The following is a 23,698-nucleotide window of genomic DNA, read 5'->3' as shown; positions in this document are numbered from 1 at the left end:
TGTGTGTGCGCGCGTTTGCATAAAGCAAAAGGAGACATTAATTTCTTCAAAACAGCATCCCTCCTGCCTCCGTCCTTCCCTTCCTGTCACTGTGACCTACAGGTTAATGAACTTGGTCTCTAATCAGAGTCACACTAAGGGTATGCAATTCTCCGCTCGAGGAGACACATCCATGCTAGCTGTGATCAAGCTAGCATGCCAAAGATAGTGTTGTGGCAAAGTAACAGGAGGCACTAGCCGCCCGAAGTACTTACCTGTCTGAGACGGTAGGATGTACTCGGGCTGACTAGCTCCTTCCACTGTTCACACTGCCAGGGCTGCACTCTGTTTTTAGAGCACTAGCTCAATAAGAGTTAGCTTGGGTTTGTCTCCTCAAGCTGGGATTTACACCCTAGCTTGAAATGTGTTCAGAATGCAAACACCTTCCGCTGAGAATGTTGGGCCCCTAGTGTCTTTTAAACGTATGTACTGTTAGCTCATGCACTCCAGCTGACCTCTGCTGCTAAATCACAGCCCCAAAAATTTTAGAATTCATTTATGGAATTTTGTTGTTTCCTTCCCAAAACTTAGATTGGAGCATTTTAAGTCCGTCAACTTTAGCTTACTTTGCCTCTGCTCTTTTGAGTTTGTCTGAAGATGGGTCTGCAAAGAACTTGAACTGTTTTCATCCTTTTGAAAGTCTCTGAACCATTGATCAAATGAATCTCTGAAGTTTTTTTGATTGTGTTTAATATTGTCAGCGCTTTTTCTTGAGCATTTGGTTGCAAGACACTGAACTGGTAAAAATCAGAAATCTGTTTGGATAACACTGAGAGACTAGCCAAGGGAAAAATCAGTGAAATAAACAAGTCTATTAAAAGCATGTTTGATATTTTGTGCCCTATATTTTCAAAGAATTCATGAGAGAGAGAAACTTTATTTCAAAGGTACTTAAATTGAACATGATGGAAAATCCAATCCATAGAGAAGACAATAGAGGCATCACTGTCATAGGCACCCTCTCTAGTGTTGGTCAGAGGAAGAGATTTCTAAATGCCATTAAGACTGGAGGAGAACTTACATTGGTTGATAAACCTGTTTCATGGTAGAGGCAAGAAGGAAGGACTTTACATCTCTTGACTTTTGAACAGTAGGGCATGAGAGGTGGCCATTTTCGACCGGTCCGCACCCAGTCCTCCTCAATACGAGTTATACTCTTTGGGCTGCAAACTCTGCTTTATATCTGCTGGATGAAATCTGAGAGGAGACTTGCAGCTTTGTCACTGTAAGAAGTGGAATGAGGAGTTTAGTGATTGCCTCTGATCTGTTATGGACAGGATGTTATGCGTTACTTTGGAACTTGATGACCAATTCATCTTTGGGAAACTGTAAAATATGCTGCACAGTAAACTTTCTCTCTCCTTGTTAGTGGGGATTACAGTAACTCCAGTGCTTTTCCCTCCCCGCCAGAGATGGGAAACCTTGTTTTATCTTGTACACTAGAAATCTGGGTTCGTAGTGTGGTATTTTATCAGGAACTAAGATACAGAATAAGTAGCCATGAATATTAGATAATTGAAATGACTAAAGCTGATCTAAGTTACTCTTTTTGCTATTTAATGGGCAACATGTTTATTGCAGTCTATTCATTTCATTGATTGTCATCTTTTCTGTAATTTTACTTGATGGATTGTTTAAAAGCCAAGTTAACAAAACCCAAACGAACCAAATCTTTACCCAGGCTGCTGCTTCTAAAAGAACCAAGTTTCTTACCTAAAACTCTTGAATTCAGTGCTAATGAAATGTTAGGGGTTCCCAGAGAAAGCTGAGTCCTGGGGCCCAGGTTTAATCTGGATTGCATTCAACACCCCTGTTCTCCTCTGAATCCCACTTCTGACCTGCAGGCACCACTCACTAGCTATGGCAACATTTGGTTTTGGTTTCTGTCCTCAACTGACCTTTTAAGCAAATCTTGGAGCAGGGGTCGGCAACGTTCGGCACGCGGCTCGCCAGGGTAGGCACCTTGGCGGGCCGAGCCAGTTTTATTTACCTGCTGACGCGGCAGGTTCGGCCGATCACGGCCCCCACTGGCTGCGGTTTGCCGTCCCGGGCCAATGGGGGTGGCGAGAAGCCGCGCGGGCAAGCAATGTGCTGGACGCGGCTTCCCGCCGCCCCCATTGGCCCAGGATGGCGATCCGTGGCCAGTGGGGGCCGTGATCGGCCGAACCTGCCGCATCAGCAGGTAAATAAAACTGGCCCGGCCCGCCAGGGTGCTTACCCTGGCAAGCCGCGTGCCGAACGTTGCCAACCCCTGTCTTGGAGGTTCTTAGGTCATGAACTGTGCAATGGCTAGAGTTTTTGTTTCATCTAATTAGATGGATTTCAGTCATTTAAGCTAAGTAGATTTAGTTTTTAGATTCTTTAATAAAAAAAAAAAGGGCACAGCCAGTTTACTAACCAATAGCACTGACAGAGTAGTTGATACATTTATTCAAACCTCTCGAGATGTATTGGATGCAATTTCTTGAATGAAATACATCAGAAAAGAACATGTTGTCATAACTATAAAGGGAAGGGTAACAGCTCTCCGGTGTACAGTACTATAAAATCCCTCCTGGCCAGAGACTCCAAAATCCTTTTACCTGTAAAGGGTTAAGAAGCTCAGGTAACCTGGCTGGCATCTGACCCAAAGGACCAATAAGGGGACAAGATACTTTCAAATCTTGGTGGGGGGAAGGCTTTTGTTTGTGCTCTTTGTTTGGGAAGTTGTTCGCTCTTGGGACTGAGAGGGACCAGACATCAATCCAGGTTCTCCAAATCTTTCTGAACAAGTCTCTCATATTTCAAACTTGTAAGTAAACAGCCAGGCAAGGTGTGTTAGTTTATCTTTGTTTTCTCAACTTGTAAATGTACCTTTTGCTAGAGTGTCTCTGTTTGCTGTACTTTGAACCTAAGGCTAGAGGGGGGTCCTCTGAGCTCTTTAAGTTTGATTACCCTGTAAAGTTATTTTTCCATCCTGATTTTACAGAGAGGATTTTTACCTTTTTCTTTAATTAAAAGCCTTCTTTTTAATAACCTGATTGATTTTTCCTTCTTTTTAGATCCAAGGGGTTTGGATCTGTATTCACCAGGGAATTGGTGAAGGTCTCTCAAGGCTACCCAGGGAAGGGAATTAGCTTTGGGATGGTGGCAGCGGACCAGATCTAAGCTGGTAGTTAAGCTTAGAAGTTTTCATGCAGGCTCCCACATTTGTACCCTAAAGTTCAAAGGGGGGAAGCAGCCTTGACACGTGTGTTGTTTAAACTCCAGATTTCTTTGTCCTGTTTCTGTTGGGCTGTTTTCCCCCTGTTTCTCCAGTGTCTAGAGGAACTACCTGCATAGTACAGGAGATGTGTGGGACCATCTTAAAAACAACAGATGCCCCTGCTTCTCTTGGGCAATGGCTTTGAAAAGGTGCAGCATAAAATCTAGTCTGTCAAGCAAGCTGGATCTGAAGAGTGTGGCATATTTTTGACACCCCTGCTTTAAGCTTTCATCAGTTTAAATTTATCTTTCAGCATGAAAGCAATATGGATCAAATGCCTTAAAACAAGGAAATATTGAACCCAGACATTTATTTTGCAGCATTAAATAGCAGGCCGAAATCTGATAGTACTTTTACCTTGACCAAAAATAATTTATATGATATGAAACTTGGAGTAACTCGTCCTTTTATTCCCCTCTCCCGGTCCCTCAAATAACAATAACAGTTTGGATGGTTTGTTTTTTCCTCTGTGGCTGTGATATGCATGGTTGGTTAATCCTAAAGGAATTAGAATAGAAGTAGTGCTGTCCTGTACTTTTCCCTTATGTCTAGTAGAAACTGCACAGTGTTCCCTGAGAATAAGGTTATTAGCACGCCCAGCTGCACTTGGGTTCCAGACATTGTTTACTTTACACTAAATCCTGCTTCCCAGAACTAGTAAAAGGCCAGCTTTATACATGCACATGTCTATAGGAGAGGCCGTAAAAGTTCACCACAGCATAACCAAATTCAGTGTTTGGTCCTGAAGTAAATCTGCTGTACATTGCAGCTAGACCAGGAATCTTCTTTATAATCTAGATAGTAATGTGGCTGGAATTCCTGGCAGTCATCAGGTGGAAATGTTTGCTTCCCTGCTGCAGTCCTACATAATGGCATCTTGCATGGTCTACACAGAGAAAAGGCATAGCCTGAAACTCCTTGAAAAGACCTGATATTCTGATGCCTTTGGCGGTTCTTAAATTCATCATTGCCTCTTCTAATTGCTGATGTGAAATGAATTAGATTTATTTCTTCATTTTATAATGTATAACATGAATGAAAGGTTTTATCTCCATCCCTCTGCCATCCACTCACCTCTAGTTGCCCTTTAATCTTGCACTTTCACAAGGACCTGCGATAACTCTGCCTCCTGAGCCACTCCTTGGTTTTGATTCTGATCTTGCATTGGTTTTACATTATTTCATTGGGAGGAAGACTCTAGCCCCCCCCCCCCCCCCCCCCCTTACCTTAAGCAGAGTTTTGATCTCATAAAGGGAGAAGTGCCAGAGACTCCATGAAGTCCACTTAGAACTTGGCTATTGCTATTGAGATTTTACATAGAAGGTGCTTAGATACTACAGTGATGGATGGCTGTTTAAACCCTAAAATAGATTTAATTGGAGATACTCCTGAGATCAGAACTGGGGCCTGTTGGGTTATCTGGTGAGGTCTCTAGAGAGCAGTGGTTTGACTCAGGAGGACTGAGCATGCTTGTAGACCAGGGGTGGGCAAACTTTTTGGCCCGAGGGCCACATCTCGGTATGGAAATTGTATGGCGGGCCATGAATGCTCACAAAATTGGGGGTTGGGGTGTGGGAGAGGGTGAGGGCTCTGGATGGGGGTGCAGGCTCTGAGGTGGGGCCAGAAATGAGGAGTTCAGGGTGTGGGAGAGGGCTGTGGGCTGTGGCAGGAGGTTGGGGTGCAGGAGGGTGTTGAGGGCTCCAGCAGGGGGCGAGGGCTCTGGGCTGGGGATGAGGGGTTGGGGGTGCAGGAGGGTGCTCCGGGCTGGGACTGAGGGGTTTGGAGGGCAGGAGGGGGATCAGGGTTGGTGCAGGAGGTTGGAGTGCAGGAGGGGGGTCAGGGGTGCAGGCTCTGGGCAGCGCTTACCTCAAGCAGCTCCCAGAAGCAGCGGCATGTCTCCCCTCTGGCTCCTGTGCAGAGGCACGGCCAGGCGGCTCTGCGCACTGCCCTGTCCACAGGCGCCGCTCTTGCAGCTCCTATTTGTTGTGGTTCCTGGCCAATGGGAGCTGCGGGGGTGGCGCTTAGGGCGGGGGCAGCATGCAGAGCCACAGGGGGGACGTGCCACTGCTTCTGGGAGCAGCACGGAGCGGGGCAAGCCCCCAACCCCGCTCCCCGGCTGGAACAAGGCAAGTCCTGGACCCTGCTCCCCGGCGGGAGCTTGCGGGCCAGATGTGGCCCCCGGGCCATAGTTTGCCCAGCCCTGTTGTAGACTGACAATCCCAGGGTAGGGCTGTGATCACTCGTGCATGTGAAGAGCTTTGCTGAAATTCTGACCATTGATGTTCATGTAGGATATGTTTGTGCAAGCCTTCTTCATGCAAATAGTTCTGTTGGAGTCAGTGATGTAAGTGCACATTAGCATGAGGAAGGATTGTACAATCAGGCCCAGGCAGTCTAGTACATTCAGGGTTGCAGTTCTTGAACACAATCAAGCTATGGGTGAGTGGAGTATATTTATAAATTTAACTGCCTTTGGATTTCAGCTGTTATCTGTAACGAATATTGGTATTTCTTTGATTCTTGATGGTTAAAGTCAAAAACAGATGCATCTCCTAAAGCTAAAATGACAATATTTCCTAATGATTTCATCACTAGAAAAGGAACAGAGATTGGAAAAAACACAAATTTCCCTAGAAACTTAATGCTCTTTGCAAGGTATATTTGAAAGTAATTTGCTTGGCTTACATGATATCAGTTCTATAAAAATAAATTGCATATGAGATTATGAAAATATTCTTTTCTCCATTACTAATGGAAAGGGTTTGATCTTGGACTATAGGGAAACACCAGACCTTGTGAGTTTGTCTCTTTAAACAATCTGTGTTGTTTCTGGGTACAGCCCTTAATACGAGGACTTCAGACTAAAAGAACCTCAAAAGAGATTTCTGTTTTAACTAGAATCCTACCCTCTAAATTCTTCAGTGCAAGAGGCATTAAACCTATATGTAATATAAATAATCCATACATAGTTAGTTATATAGCTAAAGAAAGGTTCATTTCATAAATGTAAAAAATAAAATAAATCTATAAGCCAAGCTAGTAGCAATGTTACTCTCTGTAAATTTTCATAGATCTTTAAGATTAGACCAGCTCCATCTGGCAGGCAGGCTGACAGTTTTTGAATTTAGCACTGATATGTCTTTCTATTGCTTTCGGGTCTCTTGTTAACGCTTCATTAATGAAGCTGCTGTGATTTTTAGTAATAAATTTAAATGGCCAGTGATCTGTGCTGGGAAACAGTTCACCTCACGGGAAACTACAGCATTGAGGAACAAGAAAGATTAAATCTAACATGGAATGAAGGGTTCTCAGTGGCTCATCTGTGTGCCGCCAAGGTAGTTAGATCTACATTTACTTGAAGGTTTAATACCTGTTTATCAGGCCAAGCTAATTTCCATAAGCCTTGCACTTAACGTTTCAGGAACACAGTTGGGAAAGATTTTATTTCCTTTCCCAAAACTGCAATAGAATGTTTTTTCTTGAACAAAATAAGCACCCAGAAAGGCAATATTCAAAACAATTAGCTGAGTCATGGCCATTCTTTCTCATGATTAATTATTTGAAAATGAATTTCACATTCATGATCTATCTATTCCTGCTGTTCATAATAACAAACTGGTTAAGCGTTGTGAATAATTCTCTCAGTATTTAGAATGTTGCCAGTTCCTGTGCAAATGGAACAGCTGTTGTGTATTCCCAATGTTCTGAATATAAAAGGAGAAAGTGTGCATGGACAAAAACAGGTTTAATATCCCATCCACTTTGATGGAGGAAGAGGGAAGAGACTATACACGTTTTTAAAGCAGAACTGGAATGTTACAGCTGGTGCTATTTGTACCTGATCAGGAAATTTAATTAGCTAGGTTCTCTTGTGCTCCAGCTCCTTCATGCTGCCGACTGCAAATGCCCAACAGAGAATCCACCTGGCAGATGGGAATTCCGCAATGGTATAAAGCCAGCAGATCCAACTCTTGCTCCAACCATCACCACCCCCAAAGTAGGGACCAGGGTCACAATAGAGCTCAGCTCTGCTTTGCCAATCTTCCACTGACATAAGGTCCCCTAAGGACTAGCTTTACAGTGGTCCCTGGTCCTGCAGTGCGTAGAGCTTGGCATAGGGGAGAATGAAGCCCCAGGAATATATTTCTGATATCAACATCTCTGAAAATCAGGCCTATAGCATTTTAAGTTGAGAACCCAAAATTAATGGGCACTTGTAAAAATGCAGGTTCTAACCTCTGTGCCTCAGTGTCCCCATGTATGAAAGGAGGCAGAACTTTACCTCTCCTCATGGGGTGAAGGGAGGATTTAATCTTTGCAAAATGTTTTGTGAGTCAAGTGTCTTGGATGGAAAGCTCTATACAATGTCATGTTATTGCCAGGTGCCTTGTTCTTCTGAGTGACAAGAAGAAAGCTATAGAAAGTAAGCCATCATTTTTATGAATTGGAGCCCTCCCACTTCTTTTTCAGTGCTTTGCAATTTTTGTGCCCCCCCCCCCCTCGAATTATTTATTTTAAAATCACAACTGTCATGAGTGATTCCCAGCCCACACTTTTTTTTTGAGCATTATAGTTTCTGAAATGTTGCATGTACTTGAGGTGCATCTCTTCAGTTTGTTGCAAAGGGCTTATACAACAATATAAGATTAATTTATAAAGCATTTGTACATTTTGAAAAATAATTTCTTTGGGAGGAAGCAAAACTTTCCTGTCCAACAGAAAATGAGCTATTTCAGTTTGCCTGGAAGTATGTTTTGTCTTTATCCCCCCATGTGCATTGTCTCTCTAGATGTCAATTTGTATCTCTTCACTTTTTCCACAAGTGTTACGAGTTGTGGCTGTGGTCTTGAATAGCTAACCAATGCTACAGCTGCCGCTCTGAACAAATAATGAAAGCAGTTAAATTTACCCATCTGAGCTGTGTAGTTTACAGTTTCATCTCTTTCTTTCTGTCAGGAGTAGGTAAAAATCATGCAGTTGCAAAGGTGAAAAGAAATTGCCTCTTCTGTTAAAAAATACAAATGCTTTGTAAATTAATCTTATCAACCAGTTGTATAAGTCCTTTTCAATCTTAAAAAATAGAAGAGGCAATTTCTTTTCACTTTTTCAACTGCATGATTTTTATTAAAATCTTGGGCATGTGGATCTCACCTACCATTAATTTTGAATTTTAGGGAAAGTTTCAACCCTCTAGATGGGTTACCAGTTATCTGCTGATTTTCATAAAGTTGTGCAAAAAGTATTTGTGGCTCCTGAAGGCTTTGACCTCACACAAGATAGCTGCAATCATCAGAGGAAGGTCAGCCTCTTGTAAAAGCCCATCCCCAGTAAAATCTCCAGCTTTGTGGCTATAAGTGACAGAGCTGATCAGGTTATGTAAATTAGCTCCCCATCTGCCATTCTCTTAACACCTGATCCTCCAAGTAGTCATATCCATGTGGAGTTCTGTCTGGTCCCACATGGAGTCCCATTAACTTTAGTGCAACTGTCTGAGGCCTGGTCTATACTACAGTGTTAGGTTGATGCAAGGCAGCTTACATCGACCTAACTCTGTAAACATCTACACTAAAACGTTGCTCCCGCCGACGTAACTTGCCTGCTACGCTGACTTAATAACTCCACCTCCATGAGAGACATAGCGCTTAGATTGACGTAGTTAGGTCAACGCACTGTCAATATAGACACTCTGTTACTTACGTCAACTTTAGTGGCCTCCAGGAGGTGCCCCATCGCAGTCATTCTGCTTACCGTTTTGAACTCTGTTGCCCAGCAGCTGGGCACACAGGTATATGCCCCTCCCCATTAAAGCCTTGCAAATTTTGAAATTCCATTCCCTGTTTGCTCGGCGTGGAGAGGTCACCTAGCAACTACCCAGCTAACCAGGCCAGCTTCACACTGCAAACATGCTCCAGGAGTTGATGGATGTCTTGAGTCCATCGGGGAGAAGAGGCTGTGCAAGCAGAGCTCTGGTCCAGCCTAGAAACAGATATCTACAACCAGATCTTTTGGACATGAAGGAGAAGGGCTACAAGAAAAACCTGCAGTGGTGCCATGTGAAAGCCAAAGAGTTGCAGCAGGCATAGCAGAAGGCCAGGGAGGCTAACAGTCGCTCTGGTGTGGAGCCGCAGACATGCTGCTTTTACAAAGAGTTATAGGCCATCCTCGGTGGAGACCCCACCACCACCCCTAAGCAGGGCCGGCTCTGATATTTTTGCTGCCCCAAGCAAAGCAAAAACAAAAAAAAAAAACCCTGGGCACAGGGCGGCTGGACCCGGAGGCAAAGCAAAACAAAAAACAAGTTTGTGTGCACCAAGATGTCCCGTGAATCCTCCACAGAGATCTTGAGGAAACTTTCCTGGGTAGTCTGCAGTCCTCTGCTGAAGTTTTCTGGGCAAGGCTGCCTTATTTCCCTGCTGCAGTAGGACACTTTCCCACGCCACTCAGCAGTTACTAGCAGCATACAGCCCTGATCTGAAGATGGGCACCTGCAGGAGCTGTTGTCTTTCAGCTTCCATTACCCTCAGGACTGAGATACCAGCTACAGTAACTACCGCCTGTGGAAAATGATGCCAGTGGTCAATTCAGATGCCTATCTGCATATGCTCATGCAAGTTTCCACACAACTACTGCCACTCACTTCTCCACTGTCAGTGCAGCTCTCATTTTGCTGTTAGTGTGCTGGAGGGCTGGGGCAAGCGCCACACACACGTATCCAGGAATGTGGCCTTGCACATCTGAAGTTCTGCAGCCCCTGCTCATCCTCCCAGACCTGCATGACAATGCAATCCTGCCAGTCAGTGGTTTGTTTCTCGGGCCCAGAACCAGCGCTCCACCATCTGCAGCTGCTCTGTGAATGCCGCCAGCAACCTTGAATTGTTTCTTTCTATGTCTTATGGCAATCTAGCCTCTAAGGAATTGTCATGTTCCCCCCAGCTCCTCTGGCAGCTCTGCAAATACTGCAGGATCAGGCACCCAGTGCTTGCCATGTTCATAACAATAGCGGAGAGCTGTGTAGGATCCATGCTTCTCACACAGATGGCGGCCGCGCAGGTTTGCGGTCTAAGTACCCTCTAAGCTGCACGGCAACCTATTAAGCGCCGCTCAGGGCTGCGGTGGGGAGACATGCCTCTCCCCCAGACCTGCCACAGTGCGGAGAGGCACCCCTCCCCTGTCCCCAGCCCAGCCCCAGTATGGACCTGCCGCAGCCGGGGGAGAGGCACCCTGGCCACGGACGGAGGAGAGGCGCCCCAACCTAGCCCAGGGCCTGGACCTGTTGCGGCTGGGGGAGAGGCGCCTATCCTGTGGCCCCAGCCCCAGAGCTGCTGCAGTGGGGAGCGGCACCTCTTCCCTCCAGCCCAGGTGCTCCTGTGGAGAGAGACCTGGGGGGAGTTCTCTGTCCCCGCTGTAGCCCTGGGGCAGCCTGCACCCCAAACCCCTCATCCCCAGCCCCACGCCAGAGCCAGCACCCCCAGCCAGAGTCCTCACCCCCTGTACCCCAACCATCTAACCCAGTCCTGAGCCCCACTCCTACACTCTGAACCCCTCTGCCTCACCCCCTGCCACATGAATTTTGTTATGTACACCAATATGGAGGTGATGTGTGTCGCATCAATTCCATATTGGTGCACATAACAAAATCCATTCCGCATGTGTGTGTGAAAAATTAGATGGAACACTGTTTGCGGGGCTTTTGAAAAGAGGCGTGAAATATTATGAGATGCAGATAAAATTGTGGGATAGAGAAAACTGCATTATGGAATGTTGAAATCATGTTCCCAGTCACCCCTACACAACTCACTTGCCCCCAGGAGGCATTGCAAACCTTTCCCAAAACACCCTGTGCTAGATGGTGGCAAGTTGCACAGTGGGATAGTTACCTATGGTGCATTGCTCTCTGCATCGATGCAAGTGCTGTGCTGCTAGTGAGGACACGCACCGCTGACACAAGGAGCATAGTGTGGACACACAAAAGCGATTTAATTATTGCAGTGGTTGTATGTCAATGTAACTTAGGTTAACTTAATTTTGTAGTGTGAACTTGCCCTGAGACTGCTTCTGTAGCACTTTTCATATAGGAATCTCAAGAATCTTTGCAAATACTTACACACCACAGTTCCCCTGTAGGGGAGCAGGTGTTCATTAGCATCATTTTACATGTGAGTAAACTGAGAGGAAATGTGGTCTATGCCGGGGTAGGCAAACTTTTTGGCCCAAGGGCCACATCTGGGAATAAAAATTGTATGGTGGGCCATGAATGCTCACAAAATTGGGGTTGGTGTGCAGGAGAAGGTCAGGGCTCTGGCTGGGGGGATGGGCTCTGGGGTGGGGCCAGAAATAAGGAGTTCAGGGTGCAGGAGGGGGCTCCAGGCTGGGGTGGGGGAGGGCTCTGTCTGGGATGGGGGAGTGGGGTATGAGGGGGGGCTCTGGGCAGGGGTGGGGCTGGGGATGAGACCTTTAGGGTTCAGGAGGGTGGTTCAGGCTGGAATTGAGTGGTTTGGATGGCGGGAGGGGGATCAGCGCTGGGCCAGGGGATTGGGGCGTAGGGAGAGGCTCCCAGCGGCGCTTACCTCAAGCAGCTCCCGGAAGCAGCGGCATGTCTCTTCTCCAGCTCCTACGCAGAGCCATGCCTGGTGCGGCCCCCGACCCTGCTCCCTAGCCGGAGCGGGACCATGCTGCAGCGTCTGGGAGCTGCATGGTGCAGCCCCCACCCCAGCTGGAGTACCAGAGCGGGGCCTAGACTTCCTGCATGACCCTGGTCAGGTCACTTAGTCTCTCTGTACCTCACATTTCCAACTATAAAATGGGCAGGGGGGATGTAGCACTGCCCTACCTCCCAAGGGCTCTGAGAGAATAAATGTATTAAAGATCGTGAGATGCTCAGACCCAGTGGTAATGGGAGTTATATGAGTACCTTAGATCGAGGGGTGCAAAGAGTTGAATTACTTTCCCAAGGTCATACAATGAGCCAATGACAGAGTTAGGCAGAGAAACAGAATCTCAGTTCTCAGTCCCTTTTATCTAACCATTAGATACATGCTTCCGATCCATGTACGTACATAGGATTGATGTGGGAGTACCTGAAAATGATCTTAAACAGTCTTCAGAGAGAAAACTCTGGTTTTCAGTAAGAATGTTTTATTTTTCATCATTTTAGCTGCCTGTCTCTGCCGTTGCTTCAGGCAGGCACTTGGAATGGTTCCAGAGGTTAACGAGAGTTTGCCATGGAGTGCATCCTTGCTGTTTTTAAATTAAGTAGAATAGCTTTTTTTTTTTTTATTAATTGTTTCCTATAACATATTGCTGCCCCGGCATCCCCACCTCCACTCACTGGCCTATACTGCCAGGCTTCCGCAGACTCTCAGAGTCCGTGTTCTGCTTAGACTTTCCAGCCTCAAGAGTTTTAGTGCTCTGCCCTTGCCCAAAGCTCCTAGCCAGACAAAATGAGCTTTCGAAACAGCTCTGTCATGGACGGCTGCAGGGAGGCACTGAACTGAATATTGTAACGATTTTCTAAAACATTAGCTTTTCAGATAGTTGAAAATAAATTGAAATTAGCTATTGTGTACATAAGATTTCTAGCCCTGTGCTTATGAACTTGAATGAAATCCTAAGAAAATAAATATCAGGAAACATAAAGATCATGGCTCATTGCTCCTGTCAGCATGCTGTTCATGCTGTTTGCTTGTTGGGCCAGGGAGAACAGTCTGTCATGCACAATTTTCCTCTTTCCTTCCGAGTTGCTCCTCTGGTCAGTAAGTCCCCAGGCTTTATTCTCCACTCTATGACACCAGCTTGACAGTGGTGTAACTCCAATGCCGTACAATGGTGTAACAGTCAGGAATTGGGCCCTCCACTTCTATGCTCTATCCCAGTTGGATCCATTTGTATACACGGTTCTGAAAATTTCTAGGCAGCAGTTGCCCCTCTGTTTTGAGATGTGTGCCAATAGACATGTGTTTGGCAGTTAATTAGGAGTTTCTTCAAAGAGACTCTTTGAAGTGAAATGTAGTTTCCTAAGGGAAATTGAAATAAAACTTGTTACTTGTGTACAAATGGATCCAATTTGGGTGGAGCATAAAAATGGAGGGCTTGCTTCCTGACTCCATTGACACCAGTTTGATGCTGTTGTAAGGCAGTGGAATGAGTTACGCCAGCTTGACAACAGTGTTACAGAAACAGACCTGAGGACTGCAAGTTTAGTTGGCCAATCAAAGAAACAGTGCAAAGGAAAGATGGGGCAATTATGATGGGTGGGGTGACTATCTCCTAGCAGTAGCCAGGGTGTACTGACAGTGGAATTCTCATATGTATTGTCCTTTTGCCAGCAGTTGTGGATTTTCAGGGCCTTGCGGGTCTGGTTCGTGTTTGGATCAGAAATTGATGATACGGAGTCAGACTATTTTCTTTCTGTAATTTTGTTTATTTACAAATTCAGGAGCACTGTTTTCTGAAGCAGGGCTGGTAACAAATGGCACAAGTCTAACCCTCTTTGGTGGAAATCTTGGGCCCAGCACCTCTGCCCAGTTGTCTCTTCCAGGGACACAAACAGACCCACCAGCCAAAACTGTAGCTTAATACACAACCTCTCTCCAGCTTCTTCTGACTCATTCCAACTGCTTCAACATACATGTAAGCAGCCACTAGCTCTTGCTGTGGAATGACTGGCTAGGAGAGCATGGGCAATTAGACTCACAGTACCCCCTTGAGGTAACCTGCTTGTATCCATTCTTTCTATATTGTCCCCCCTCCCCCCCCATCTCCACCCCGCCTCAGACATCCTTAATGACAGGCGAGTACAATATATAAGTATGCAACTCCTTCTAGAAAAGATTACTCCCATTTTTCAAAAACACAAGACATAAATACTACACACACTTACGGATTCTCTATACCTCGTTATATTTCAGCTGCCAAACCATTCTCACCATTCCTTCCTTCTGCACATCTCCGTCCCAAAATAGAGCACAGAATGGAAAAGGAGAATTACTAGCAAAGTACAGTACTGGCTTCTAAGCAGGATATGTTACAATTATTAAGTTGACTACATCTGATTTACTCTAGAGTAATTGTTTCTCAAAGGAATTCTCTTCAATGTATCAAGGCTGACCACTGTTGTAACAGCTTTTCCTCATGCTCCTTATATAACACAGTGAGAGATTGCCAGACAAAGTCACACTGAGTTGTAGCTGACCTTAAAATATTCAGTAGCCAAATATCAAGGATGTAATCAGTAACTCTTTACTCCTGATTACAGGAACACCCCATGGTGTTAGAAGAGTCTCTCTTTGCCCCCTCTTGAATATTGCCAGCTCTGCAATTTGACAACTTTATTAACAGGTCTTTTGAACAAGATTAATTGGGTCCTTAGGAGGTTCAGTTTCTCCTGAGATTTCACATTTGTTTAGATCCACATGCATCTGCATTTACAGCTGTCTACCTGCAATGCTTGATTATTAGACAATATTGTGAAGTCAGTATGAATAGGTTTCCCCAGAGTCTCTTTCTTGATACATATTTGCAGTTTTCTGTACTGGGCTTTAGATAGCAGCCTATTTCCCTTCTCCTCAGTGGGTACTCTCTCTGCTCTACTGTCCAATTGTATCATAAAATTTCTTTCCTGTGTACATCTGCAAATAGCCACTGAGTATTGCAGATCCGTTAGTGAACCGCTGCTTTGCTAGCGATATGGTTACTCCAGAGGGTTCTCAAGCCTGTTCTGCAGATGAGCCAGCCTGCTTCCCTATTCTGATATTTTTGTGTTTGCGTGCTTTCTAATCCTGTGCTAAGGTGAAATATTCTTCATGGTTTGTCAAACAAGATTATGGAGTTGACTGTAAAACTATGGAAATGACTCATCTCAGCATTTTTTTTCTTATTAGGAGTGATCCGGGATGAAAGTGAAAATGTCAGATCTGTCATAAATAATGTAGAAATGACAGCCCAGCAGAAAGAGCTGCAGTCTCGCAGACCCTTTTTTCAATAGCAGCAGATAGAAAGAAATAAGGCTTAGATGGCCAGATCCCCAGCTGATGCAAATCTACACAGTTCCCTTGACTTCAGTGGAGCTACGTCTGTTTACAGCAGCCAAGGATCTGGTCCAGAATGTCTAAATTACTGTGTCAATTTGGATGAAGTATATCCCCTTACACTGAGCCAAATTGCTTAGTTAGGAGTTGAACTGCTGAGTTCTTAGTTCGGTATTGGGCTCTATACCATATACTTTATTGATCCTATGAAAGTGTATTTAATACAGTAGTAAATAATTTCCAAACCTCACAGCAGCAACAGAGTATCCAGAGTGCAATTAAACTGGTAATTTTCTGCTCGTTGCCTTTATTTTTGTCAGGAAAACACCTTTCAGGATTTAACGTCGCACAAAGAAGGTTGTGCTTTGATGGGCCAGCAGTAAAAAATTAAATCCCTGAGAACCCTTGGTGCACAGAATATATAATGCAGCCAATAAACAATCTTATCAGTCACACTCGATGAGAGCAGTGTGGGGGCCGTGTGCTGTGTTGATAATTCCAAAATTTGATTTCATGGGGACACTCAGGCATCCGAGTGGTAGTGGGAAAGGAAATGAAAACGTATCCCAAGGAGTCAGGAGCCCCATAAACCTGAACACTATGGCAGCACCGCCAAATAAGTATGAGTGCTGGGAGCAATTTGAAGGGTAATGGGAATCTAATGAAGAGCAAACATCAGGGTTGTTTGTTTTGTTTTTGTTTTTAGGAGGAGAGTCTTATTGGGGAAAACCTTTTAAAGATGAGTTCAAGCCAAATCTGTCCCACACTGGACGTGGTATTCTTAGCATGGCCAATTCAGGACCCAACAGCAACAAATCACAATTGTAAGTGGTCACTTGCTATTCTATAAGGGGTTATCTTATGGAGGTAAGAAAATAAATGGAATTCTATTAACTACTTATGATACACCAGAATGAAATGCTCTCCCAAGTACTTCGTATTGATACCAGCAAAGTGTAAGACCCATTTTAAACACTAAGATCAGAGCAACTTGAAGCATGCCATGAAGATCCTTAGGCCTTGGCTACACTTGCAGATGTACAGCGCTGAGTTAAACCTGATTTTGTGCAGCTGAGTAGGGAAAGCACTGCAGTCTGTCCACACTGATAGCTGCCCAGCACACTGTCATGGCCACATTTGCGGCAATTGCAGCGCTGTTGGGAGCAGTGCATTATGGGCAGCTATCCCACAGAGCACCTTTTCCCATTCTGGCGCCGTGGGTTGTTGGAAGGGGGCGTGGGTGCGGGGGATTCTGGGTCCTGTCCCAATGCCCCGTGATGCATCGCTTCGCATCCCAGAAATCCCTTAGTTTCCGTCCACCTTTGGCACCATCTTTCAGTGGTTTCTATGCAGCGCGATCTGTCTGCGGGAAATGGAGTCCGAACTGCTGAGGCGTATGCTGATGAGTCTCGCCAGCACGTCACGTTTGGCTGTCGAACTATTCCTTAAGATCCAAAGTGACAGTGAGAATGAGGGTGAGGAGTCCAACGATACTATCGAGCCGCGTAACACGTACGACACGAAATTGCTTGTGGCATTCACGGACATGCTCAGCACCATGGAATGCCGCTTTTGGGCTCGGGAAACAAGCACCGAGTGGTGGGATCACATAGTCATGGAAGTCTGGGATGACGAGCAGTGGCTGCAGAACTTTCGGATGAGAAAAGTCACTTTCATGGCACTGTGTGAGAAGCTTGCCCCCACCCTGCAGCACAAGGACACGAGATTGAGACCTGTCCTGCCAGTGGAGAAGCGGGTGGCTATTGCAATCTGGAAGCTGGCAACTCCAGACAGCTACCGGTCGGTCGCAAACCAGTTTGGAGTGAGAAAGTCGACCGTTGGAATAATGTTGATGCAAGTTTGCAAGGCTATTAATCGCATCCTACTCAGAAGAACCGTGACTCTGGGTAACGTGCAGGAAATAGTGGGTGGCTTTGCACAAATGGGATTCCCTAACTGTGGAGGGGCGATAGATGGGACGCACATTCCTATTCTGGCACCACCCCACCTAGGATCCGAGTACGTTAATTGGAAGGGGTATTTCTCTATGGTTCTCCAGGCGCTTGTGGATCACCGTGGGCGTTTCATTGACATTAACACAGGCTGGCCCGGAAAGGTGCATGACACACGCATCTTTCGGAACACTTGGCTGTTCAGGAAGATGCAGGCCGGGACTTTTTTCCCCAGAGCGGAAGATCACGGTAGGGGAAGTTGAAATGCCCATTGTGATCCTTGGAGATCCCGTTAATGCCGTGGCCCGTGAAACCCTACACAGGGAGCCTTGACAGCAGCAAGGAACGGTTCAACTACAGGCTGAGATGGTGCCGAATGACTGTGGAGTGTGCCTTTGGCCGTTTAAAGGGCCGCTGGCGATCTCTGTATGGGAAGCTGGACTTGGCCGAAAACCGGAGTAGAAAACACACAGGGTCTACACAATAGCATAATTTTCCCGTCCGAAATAGAGCACACACATCCCACGGGAGCCTCAAAATGGTGAGTAAGGGGGACTGATTGTTTCAGGGCTGCACTGTCCTCTGGGTTTCTGTGCCTTGGGGAAAGCCAACAGCTTCAGGGGGCACCTACACTGAACACTGTCCCAACATTTTCCACAGAAGTTCGTCCTGGACGATATATCACTGCTGAGGGTGACCTGGGAAGCAAGGGAGGGTCTTCTACTGCAATGCGGCTTCCACCCTGGCCCATATGCAGCTTGCCTGTGTGCAGCAATGGTCCCCCCGCCCCTCGCGGCACAGTGGCGTGGACACGTTAGCCTGGCTGGGACAAGGACCACGGTGGCTCTCCCGATAAACCTGCGCAAGCGCATTGCACACGTTCTGGATGAGACATTAGAGGAGATTACCGAGGCCGATTACTGCGATGTGATAAACCACATCAATGTACTATTCCGCATCTAGGCATGCATGCCTAACCCTCCTCTCCCAAAGAGCCCGCACCGAAAAAATTCCTTCCCCAAAAAAAAAAAAACACTTACCGGGAACGTGCTCTTCTGTTTGTCCTCCACCAAGTACCGGCCGCTGTGACTGGCTACCTTCCTCCTGGCTCGAGAAGAGCTCCTAGCTGCATGGCTCCAGGGATTCCGGGGTGTCTCCATCCAGCCCACCACCATCACTCCCGTTTTCCTCCTCCTCCTCTTCCTCCCCCCCCCCCCCCCACCGGCTCTGAAGTGTCCATGGTGGTGCTCGGAGTGGCGGTGCGATTAACTCCAAGTATCGCATCCAGCTCTTTGTAGAATCGGCAGGTCGCGGGAGGAGCACCCGAGGGGCCATTTGCGTCGCGGGCTTTGCGGTAGGCACTCCGCAGCTCCTTCACTTTAATCCTGCACTACAGGGCGTCCCGGTCATGGCCCCTTTCCATCATGTCCTTTGATACCTTCCCGAAGATATCGTAATTCCTACGGCTGGAGTGCAGCTGGGACTGTACAGCTTCCTCCTCCCAAACACTGATGAGGTCCAGCAACTCGCCATTGCTCCATGCTGGGGCTCGCTTGGCGCGTGGAGGCATGGTCACCTGGAAAGATTCACTGATAGCACTCCACACCACGCCGGGCTGAGCAAACAGGAAGGGGATTTTTAAAATTCCCGGGGAATGTAAAGAGTCGGTCCCATGGTTGGTTACTTGAGGCCAGGGCAGTAGAGTTTGAACTGATGACCAGAGTGGCTAGAACAGGCATTGTGTGATACTGCCGAATAATTCTGGAGGCCAGTCACAGCGCATTGGGCGGCCATACTGGCGCTGCAGCGGCAGCGCAATACTTGCTATTCCTCTCAGAGAGGTGGAGTACATGCAGCGCTGCAACCACGGAGATACAGCGCTACAAATCCCTTGCCAGTGTGGATGGGGAGTGAGTTACAGCGCTGGGGGAGTCTTTACAGCGCTGTAACTCGCAAGTGTAGCCAAGGCCTTAGTTCCTTTGTGTTTTTGATATCATCAGTAGAGTTCCCTGTTTCGTAATTTGTAGTTTTTGTTCATTTTCCCTGGCTCTTCAGAGAAAAGAGGTTGTTCCTACTATGGAACTTTTAAAAAGACATTCTCTTATGGCTCAATCCTGCAAGGTGCTGAGCACTATAGCACCTTCACTTAGGCATGTGATTAACTTTAAATACATGAGTAATAGTCCCATTGTCTTTAATAAGATTACTCACATGCTTAAAGCTAAGGACTTGCTTAAGTAGTTTGCTGCACTGGGACCAAAGTGCTGAGCACCTTGTAGGATCAAGCCCTTCGAGCCTATCTTGAAGCTGAACATTATTGCCAGATTACTGATGCTAAATCAACTAGTGGATAGTGGAGGTTTCTTTAAATAAGATATTTCAAGTCAGGGCTGGCTCCAAGTTTTTTGCCGCCCCAAGCAAAAACATTTCCCCCCCCCCCCCCCCCCCCCGATCCTGCCCCAAGTCCGCCCCTTCCCTGCCCCATTCCAACCCCTTCCCCAAGTCTCCGCCCCCGCCTCCTCCCCCAGGCACACCGCATTTCCCCTCCTACTCCTCCCTCCCAGGCTTGCTCAGGGCAGCAGGCGGAGGTGAGCTGGGGGAGAGGGGGAGGAAGTGGTTCCTCTGCGCTCTCCCCACCCCCGGGTAACTTCCTGCGGCCCTCCCCACGCCCCCTACTGCCTCAGCTCATCTCCACTCAGGGCTGGCTCCCGGCTTTTTGAGCCCCAAGCAAAAAAAAAAGAGGAGGAGCCGGAGTGCTACCCATTGGAAAGTGCTGCCCCAATCACATGCTTGGAGTGCTGGTGCCTAGAGCCAGCCCTCTTTCAAGTACCTAGGAAACACATTATAGGAAATGATTTGGAACAACTCGCAAGAGCTACTGTTCATACTCTGTGTGATTTACTGCTATTGTGTCAGAACATCTACTTTCATAGAATCATAGAATCATAGAATATCAGAGTTGGAAGGGACCTCAAGAGGTCATCTAGTCCAACCCCCTGCTCAAAGCAGGACCAATTCCCAGCTAAATCATCCCAGCCAGGGCTTTGTCAAGCCGGGCCTTAAAAACCTCCAAGGAAGGAGACTCCACCACCTCCCTAGGTAACGCATTCCAGTGTTTCACCACCCTCCTAGTGAAATAGTTTTTCCTGATATCCAACCTGGACCTCCCCCACTGCAACTTGAGACCATTGCTCCTTGTTCTGTCATCTGCCACCACTGAGAACAGCCGAGCTCCATCCTCTTTGGAACCCCCCTTCAGGTAGTTGAAGGCTGCTATCAAATCCCCCCTCATTCTTCTCTTCTGGAGACTAAACAATCCCAGTTCTCTCAGCCTCTCCTCATAAGTCATGTGCTCCAGACCCCTAATCATTTTTGTTGCCCTCCGCTGGACTCTTTCCAATTTTTCCACATCCTTCTTGTAGTGTGGGGACCAAAACTGGACACAGTATTCCAGATGAGGCCTCACCAATGTCGAATAAAGGGGAACGATCACGTTCCTCGATCTGCTGGCAATGCCCCTACTTATACAGCCCAAAATGCCGTTAGCCTTCTTGGCAACAAGAGCACACTGTTGACTCATATCCAGCTTCTCGTCCACTGTGACCCCTAGGTCCTTTTCAGCAGAACTGCTACCTAGCCATTCGGTCCCTAGTCTGTAGCAGTGCATGGGATTCTTCCGTCCTAAGTGCAGGACTCTGCACTTGTCCTTGTTGAACCTCATCAGGTTTTTTTCTGCCCAATCCTCTAATTTGTCTAGGTCCCTCTGTATCCGATCCCTACCCTCTAGTGTATCTACCACGCCTCCTAGTTTAGTGTCATCTGCAAACTTGCTGAGAGTGCAGTCCACACCATCCTCCAGATCATTAATAAAGATATTAAACAAAACCGGCCCCAGGACCGACCCTTGGGGCACTCCACTTGAAACCGGCTGCCAACTAGACATGGAGCCATTGATCACTACCCGTTGAGCCCGACGATCTAGCCAGCTTTCTATCCACCTTACAGTCCATTCATCCAGCCCATACTTCTTTAACTTGGTGGCAAGAATACTGTGGGAGACAGTATCAAAAGCTTTGCTAAAGTCAAGAAATAACACATCCACTGCTTTCCCCTCATCCACAGAGCCAGTTATCTCATCATAGAAGGCAATTAGGTTAGTCAGGCACGACTTCCCCTTCGTGAATCCATGCTGACTGTTCCTGATCACTTTCCTCTCCTCTAAATGTTTCATAATTGATTCCTTGAGGACCTGCTCCATGATTTTTCCAGGGACTGAGGTGAGGCTGACTGGCCTGTAGTTCCCCGGATCCTCCTCCTTCCCTTTTTTAAAGATGGGCACTACATTAGCCTTTTTCCAGTCATCTGGGACCTCCCCCGATCGCCATGAGTTTTCAAAAATAATGGCTAATGGCTCTGCAATCTCACCCGCCAACTCCTTTAGCACCCTCGGATGCAGCGCATCCGGCCCCATGGACTTGTGCACGTCCAGTTTTTCTAAATAGTCCCGAACCACTTCTTTCTCCACAGAGGGTTGGCCACCTTCTCCCCATGCTGTACTGCCCAGTGCAGCAATCTGGGAGCTGACCTTGTGCGTGAAGACAGAGGCAAAAAAATCATTGAGTACGTTAGCTTTTTCCACATCCTCGGTCACTAGGTTGCCTCCCTCATTCAGTAAGGGGCCCACACTTTCCTTGATTTTCTTCTTGTTGCTAACATACCTGAAGAAACCCTTCTTGTTACTCTTAACATCTCTTGCTAACTGCAACTCCAAGTGTGATTTGGCCTTCCTGATTTCACTCCTGCACGCCTGAGCAATATTTTTATACTCCTCCCTGGTCATTTGTCCAATCTTCCACTCCTTATAAGCCTCTTTTTTGCGTTTAAGATCAGCAAGGATTACACTGTTTAGCCAAGCTGGTCGCCTGCCATATTTACTATTCTTTCTACACATCGGGATGGTTTGTTCCTGCAACCTCAATAAGGATTCTTTAAAATACAGCCAGCTCTCCTGGACCCCTTTGCCCTTCATGTTATTCTCCCAGGGGATCCTGCCCATCTGTTCCCTGAGGGAGTCAAAGTCTGCTTTTCTGAAGTCCAGGGTCCGTATTCTGCTGCTCTCCTTTCTTCCTTGTGTCAGGATCCTGAACTCGACCATCTCATGGTCACTGCCTCCCAGGTTCCCATCCACTTTTGCTTCCCCTACTAGTTCTTCCCTGTTTGTGAGCAGCAGGTCAAGAAAAGCTTTGCCCCTAGTTGGTTCCTCCAGCACTTGCACCAGGAAATTATTTTTCCTTGTTACTGTAAATTTACATGAAGTTCCTTTTACAGCATGAAGTCCTTGAGACTCTCCTGCTGCTTGCTTTTATAAGATTTCATAGACAATGTTTAGAATATTCTGAGAACTGTTGCTAATTTAGAAGCTGTATGAATGGCTCACCTATACAGGTGATAGTCACACTGATGTAGAATGAGGTAGGTAAGTAGGTAGGCTCACTGTACAAAGTTACAATAGATCATTTTTATAAGCATCTGGTACTGAAAAGGACTTGAGTAAAACTCAGACTTCATCTCAGGAATCCTCAGGAATTTGATTAATTCCCTGTTTGCTTTGTTTTGTTTTGGCTGTCCTCATGAATGATTAGCTTTCAATATTTTATATGGCCCATGTTAGCTCTCAGGTATTTTTGGTATATCGTTATCTGATTGACTTCTGCTGGTCTGATTATTGTACAACTGAGAATAAGATACAGAGCATGTAGAAAGAAGATTAAATTTAATGTGCACCCCTTGAGAGACTCATGCATTAACCCAAGGATTTCCAAACCTTTTCATGGGGTTAACCACATCTTAATAGAGAAATTACCTTGCAGATGGCATCCTCTCCCATTTACAATCACATAATTTCCCTGTGGCAACTACAGCACTTGGATACATGGAAAAGTGCTATTAGGAAAATGTTTTATTTTTAGTTGTCTAGAATGCTATATAACAGATGGAAACAAGGAGGAGAGCCAGCACTATGTGCTAGCCAACTCTCCAGGGACCATCAGTGTCCACAGACCACGCTATGAGAACCTCTGCACTATATACAGTTGTGGTCAGATCTTCCAAAGAAATGTTAAGCCATTCAAAAAAGTTTGAGTGATTGAGCTTACTTTGCAAATGATATCTTAGCCCCTACATTTAAGTTTTGCAAAACTTAAAACAAAACATAATAGCAACAAAAGTTTTGAGTTTTATTATTTCAATGGAACACTGTTTAGTTTAAATATTCTTCTGCTGTGTTTGCAACCTAAATGTGGCATTACTGAGCCAATAAGAGAGGTGGATTATAAACAGGCCAATCTAGCTTCCCTTTAACTGTAAAAAAAAATAAATATGGTAAATGGTGAAAATCAGATCTGTTTTGAAAATTGGAACTGACATAGTGGAACACT

At 46.3% G+C, this 23,698-nt stretch overlaps 1 protein-coding gene across 1 annotated transcript in view; it reads left to right on the top strand.

Moving 5' to 3' along the window:
- The window catches only part of PPIL2 (peptidylprolyl isomerase like 2), a 139,830-nt gene that overhangs the window by 96,602 nt on the left and 19,530 nt on the right, over nt 1-23,698 (top strand). Inside the window, exon 15 of the mRNA XM_054006054.1 lies at nt 16,016-16,133. Coding sequence (XP_053862029.1) covers nt 16,016-16,133 — 118 coding nt within the window. The remainder of the gene's footprint in view (nt 1-16,015; nt 16,134-23,698) is intronic.

Source organism: Malaclemys terrapin, chromosome 16 (assembly GCF_027887155.1).
Source record: "Malaclemys terrapin pileata isolate rMalTer1 chromosome 16, rMalTer1.hap1, whole genome shotgun sequence".
Lineage (NCBI taxonomy): Eukaryota > Metazoa > Chordata > Testudines > Emydidae > Malaclemys > Malaclemys terrapin.
Note: the sequence above shows the minus strand (reverse complement) of the source record. Positions and strands in the feature narration are given on the sequence as shown.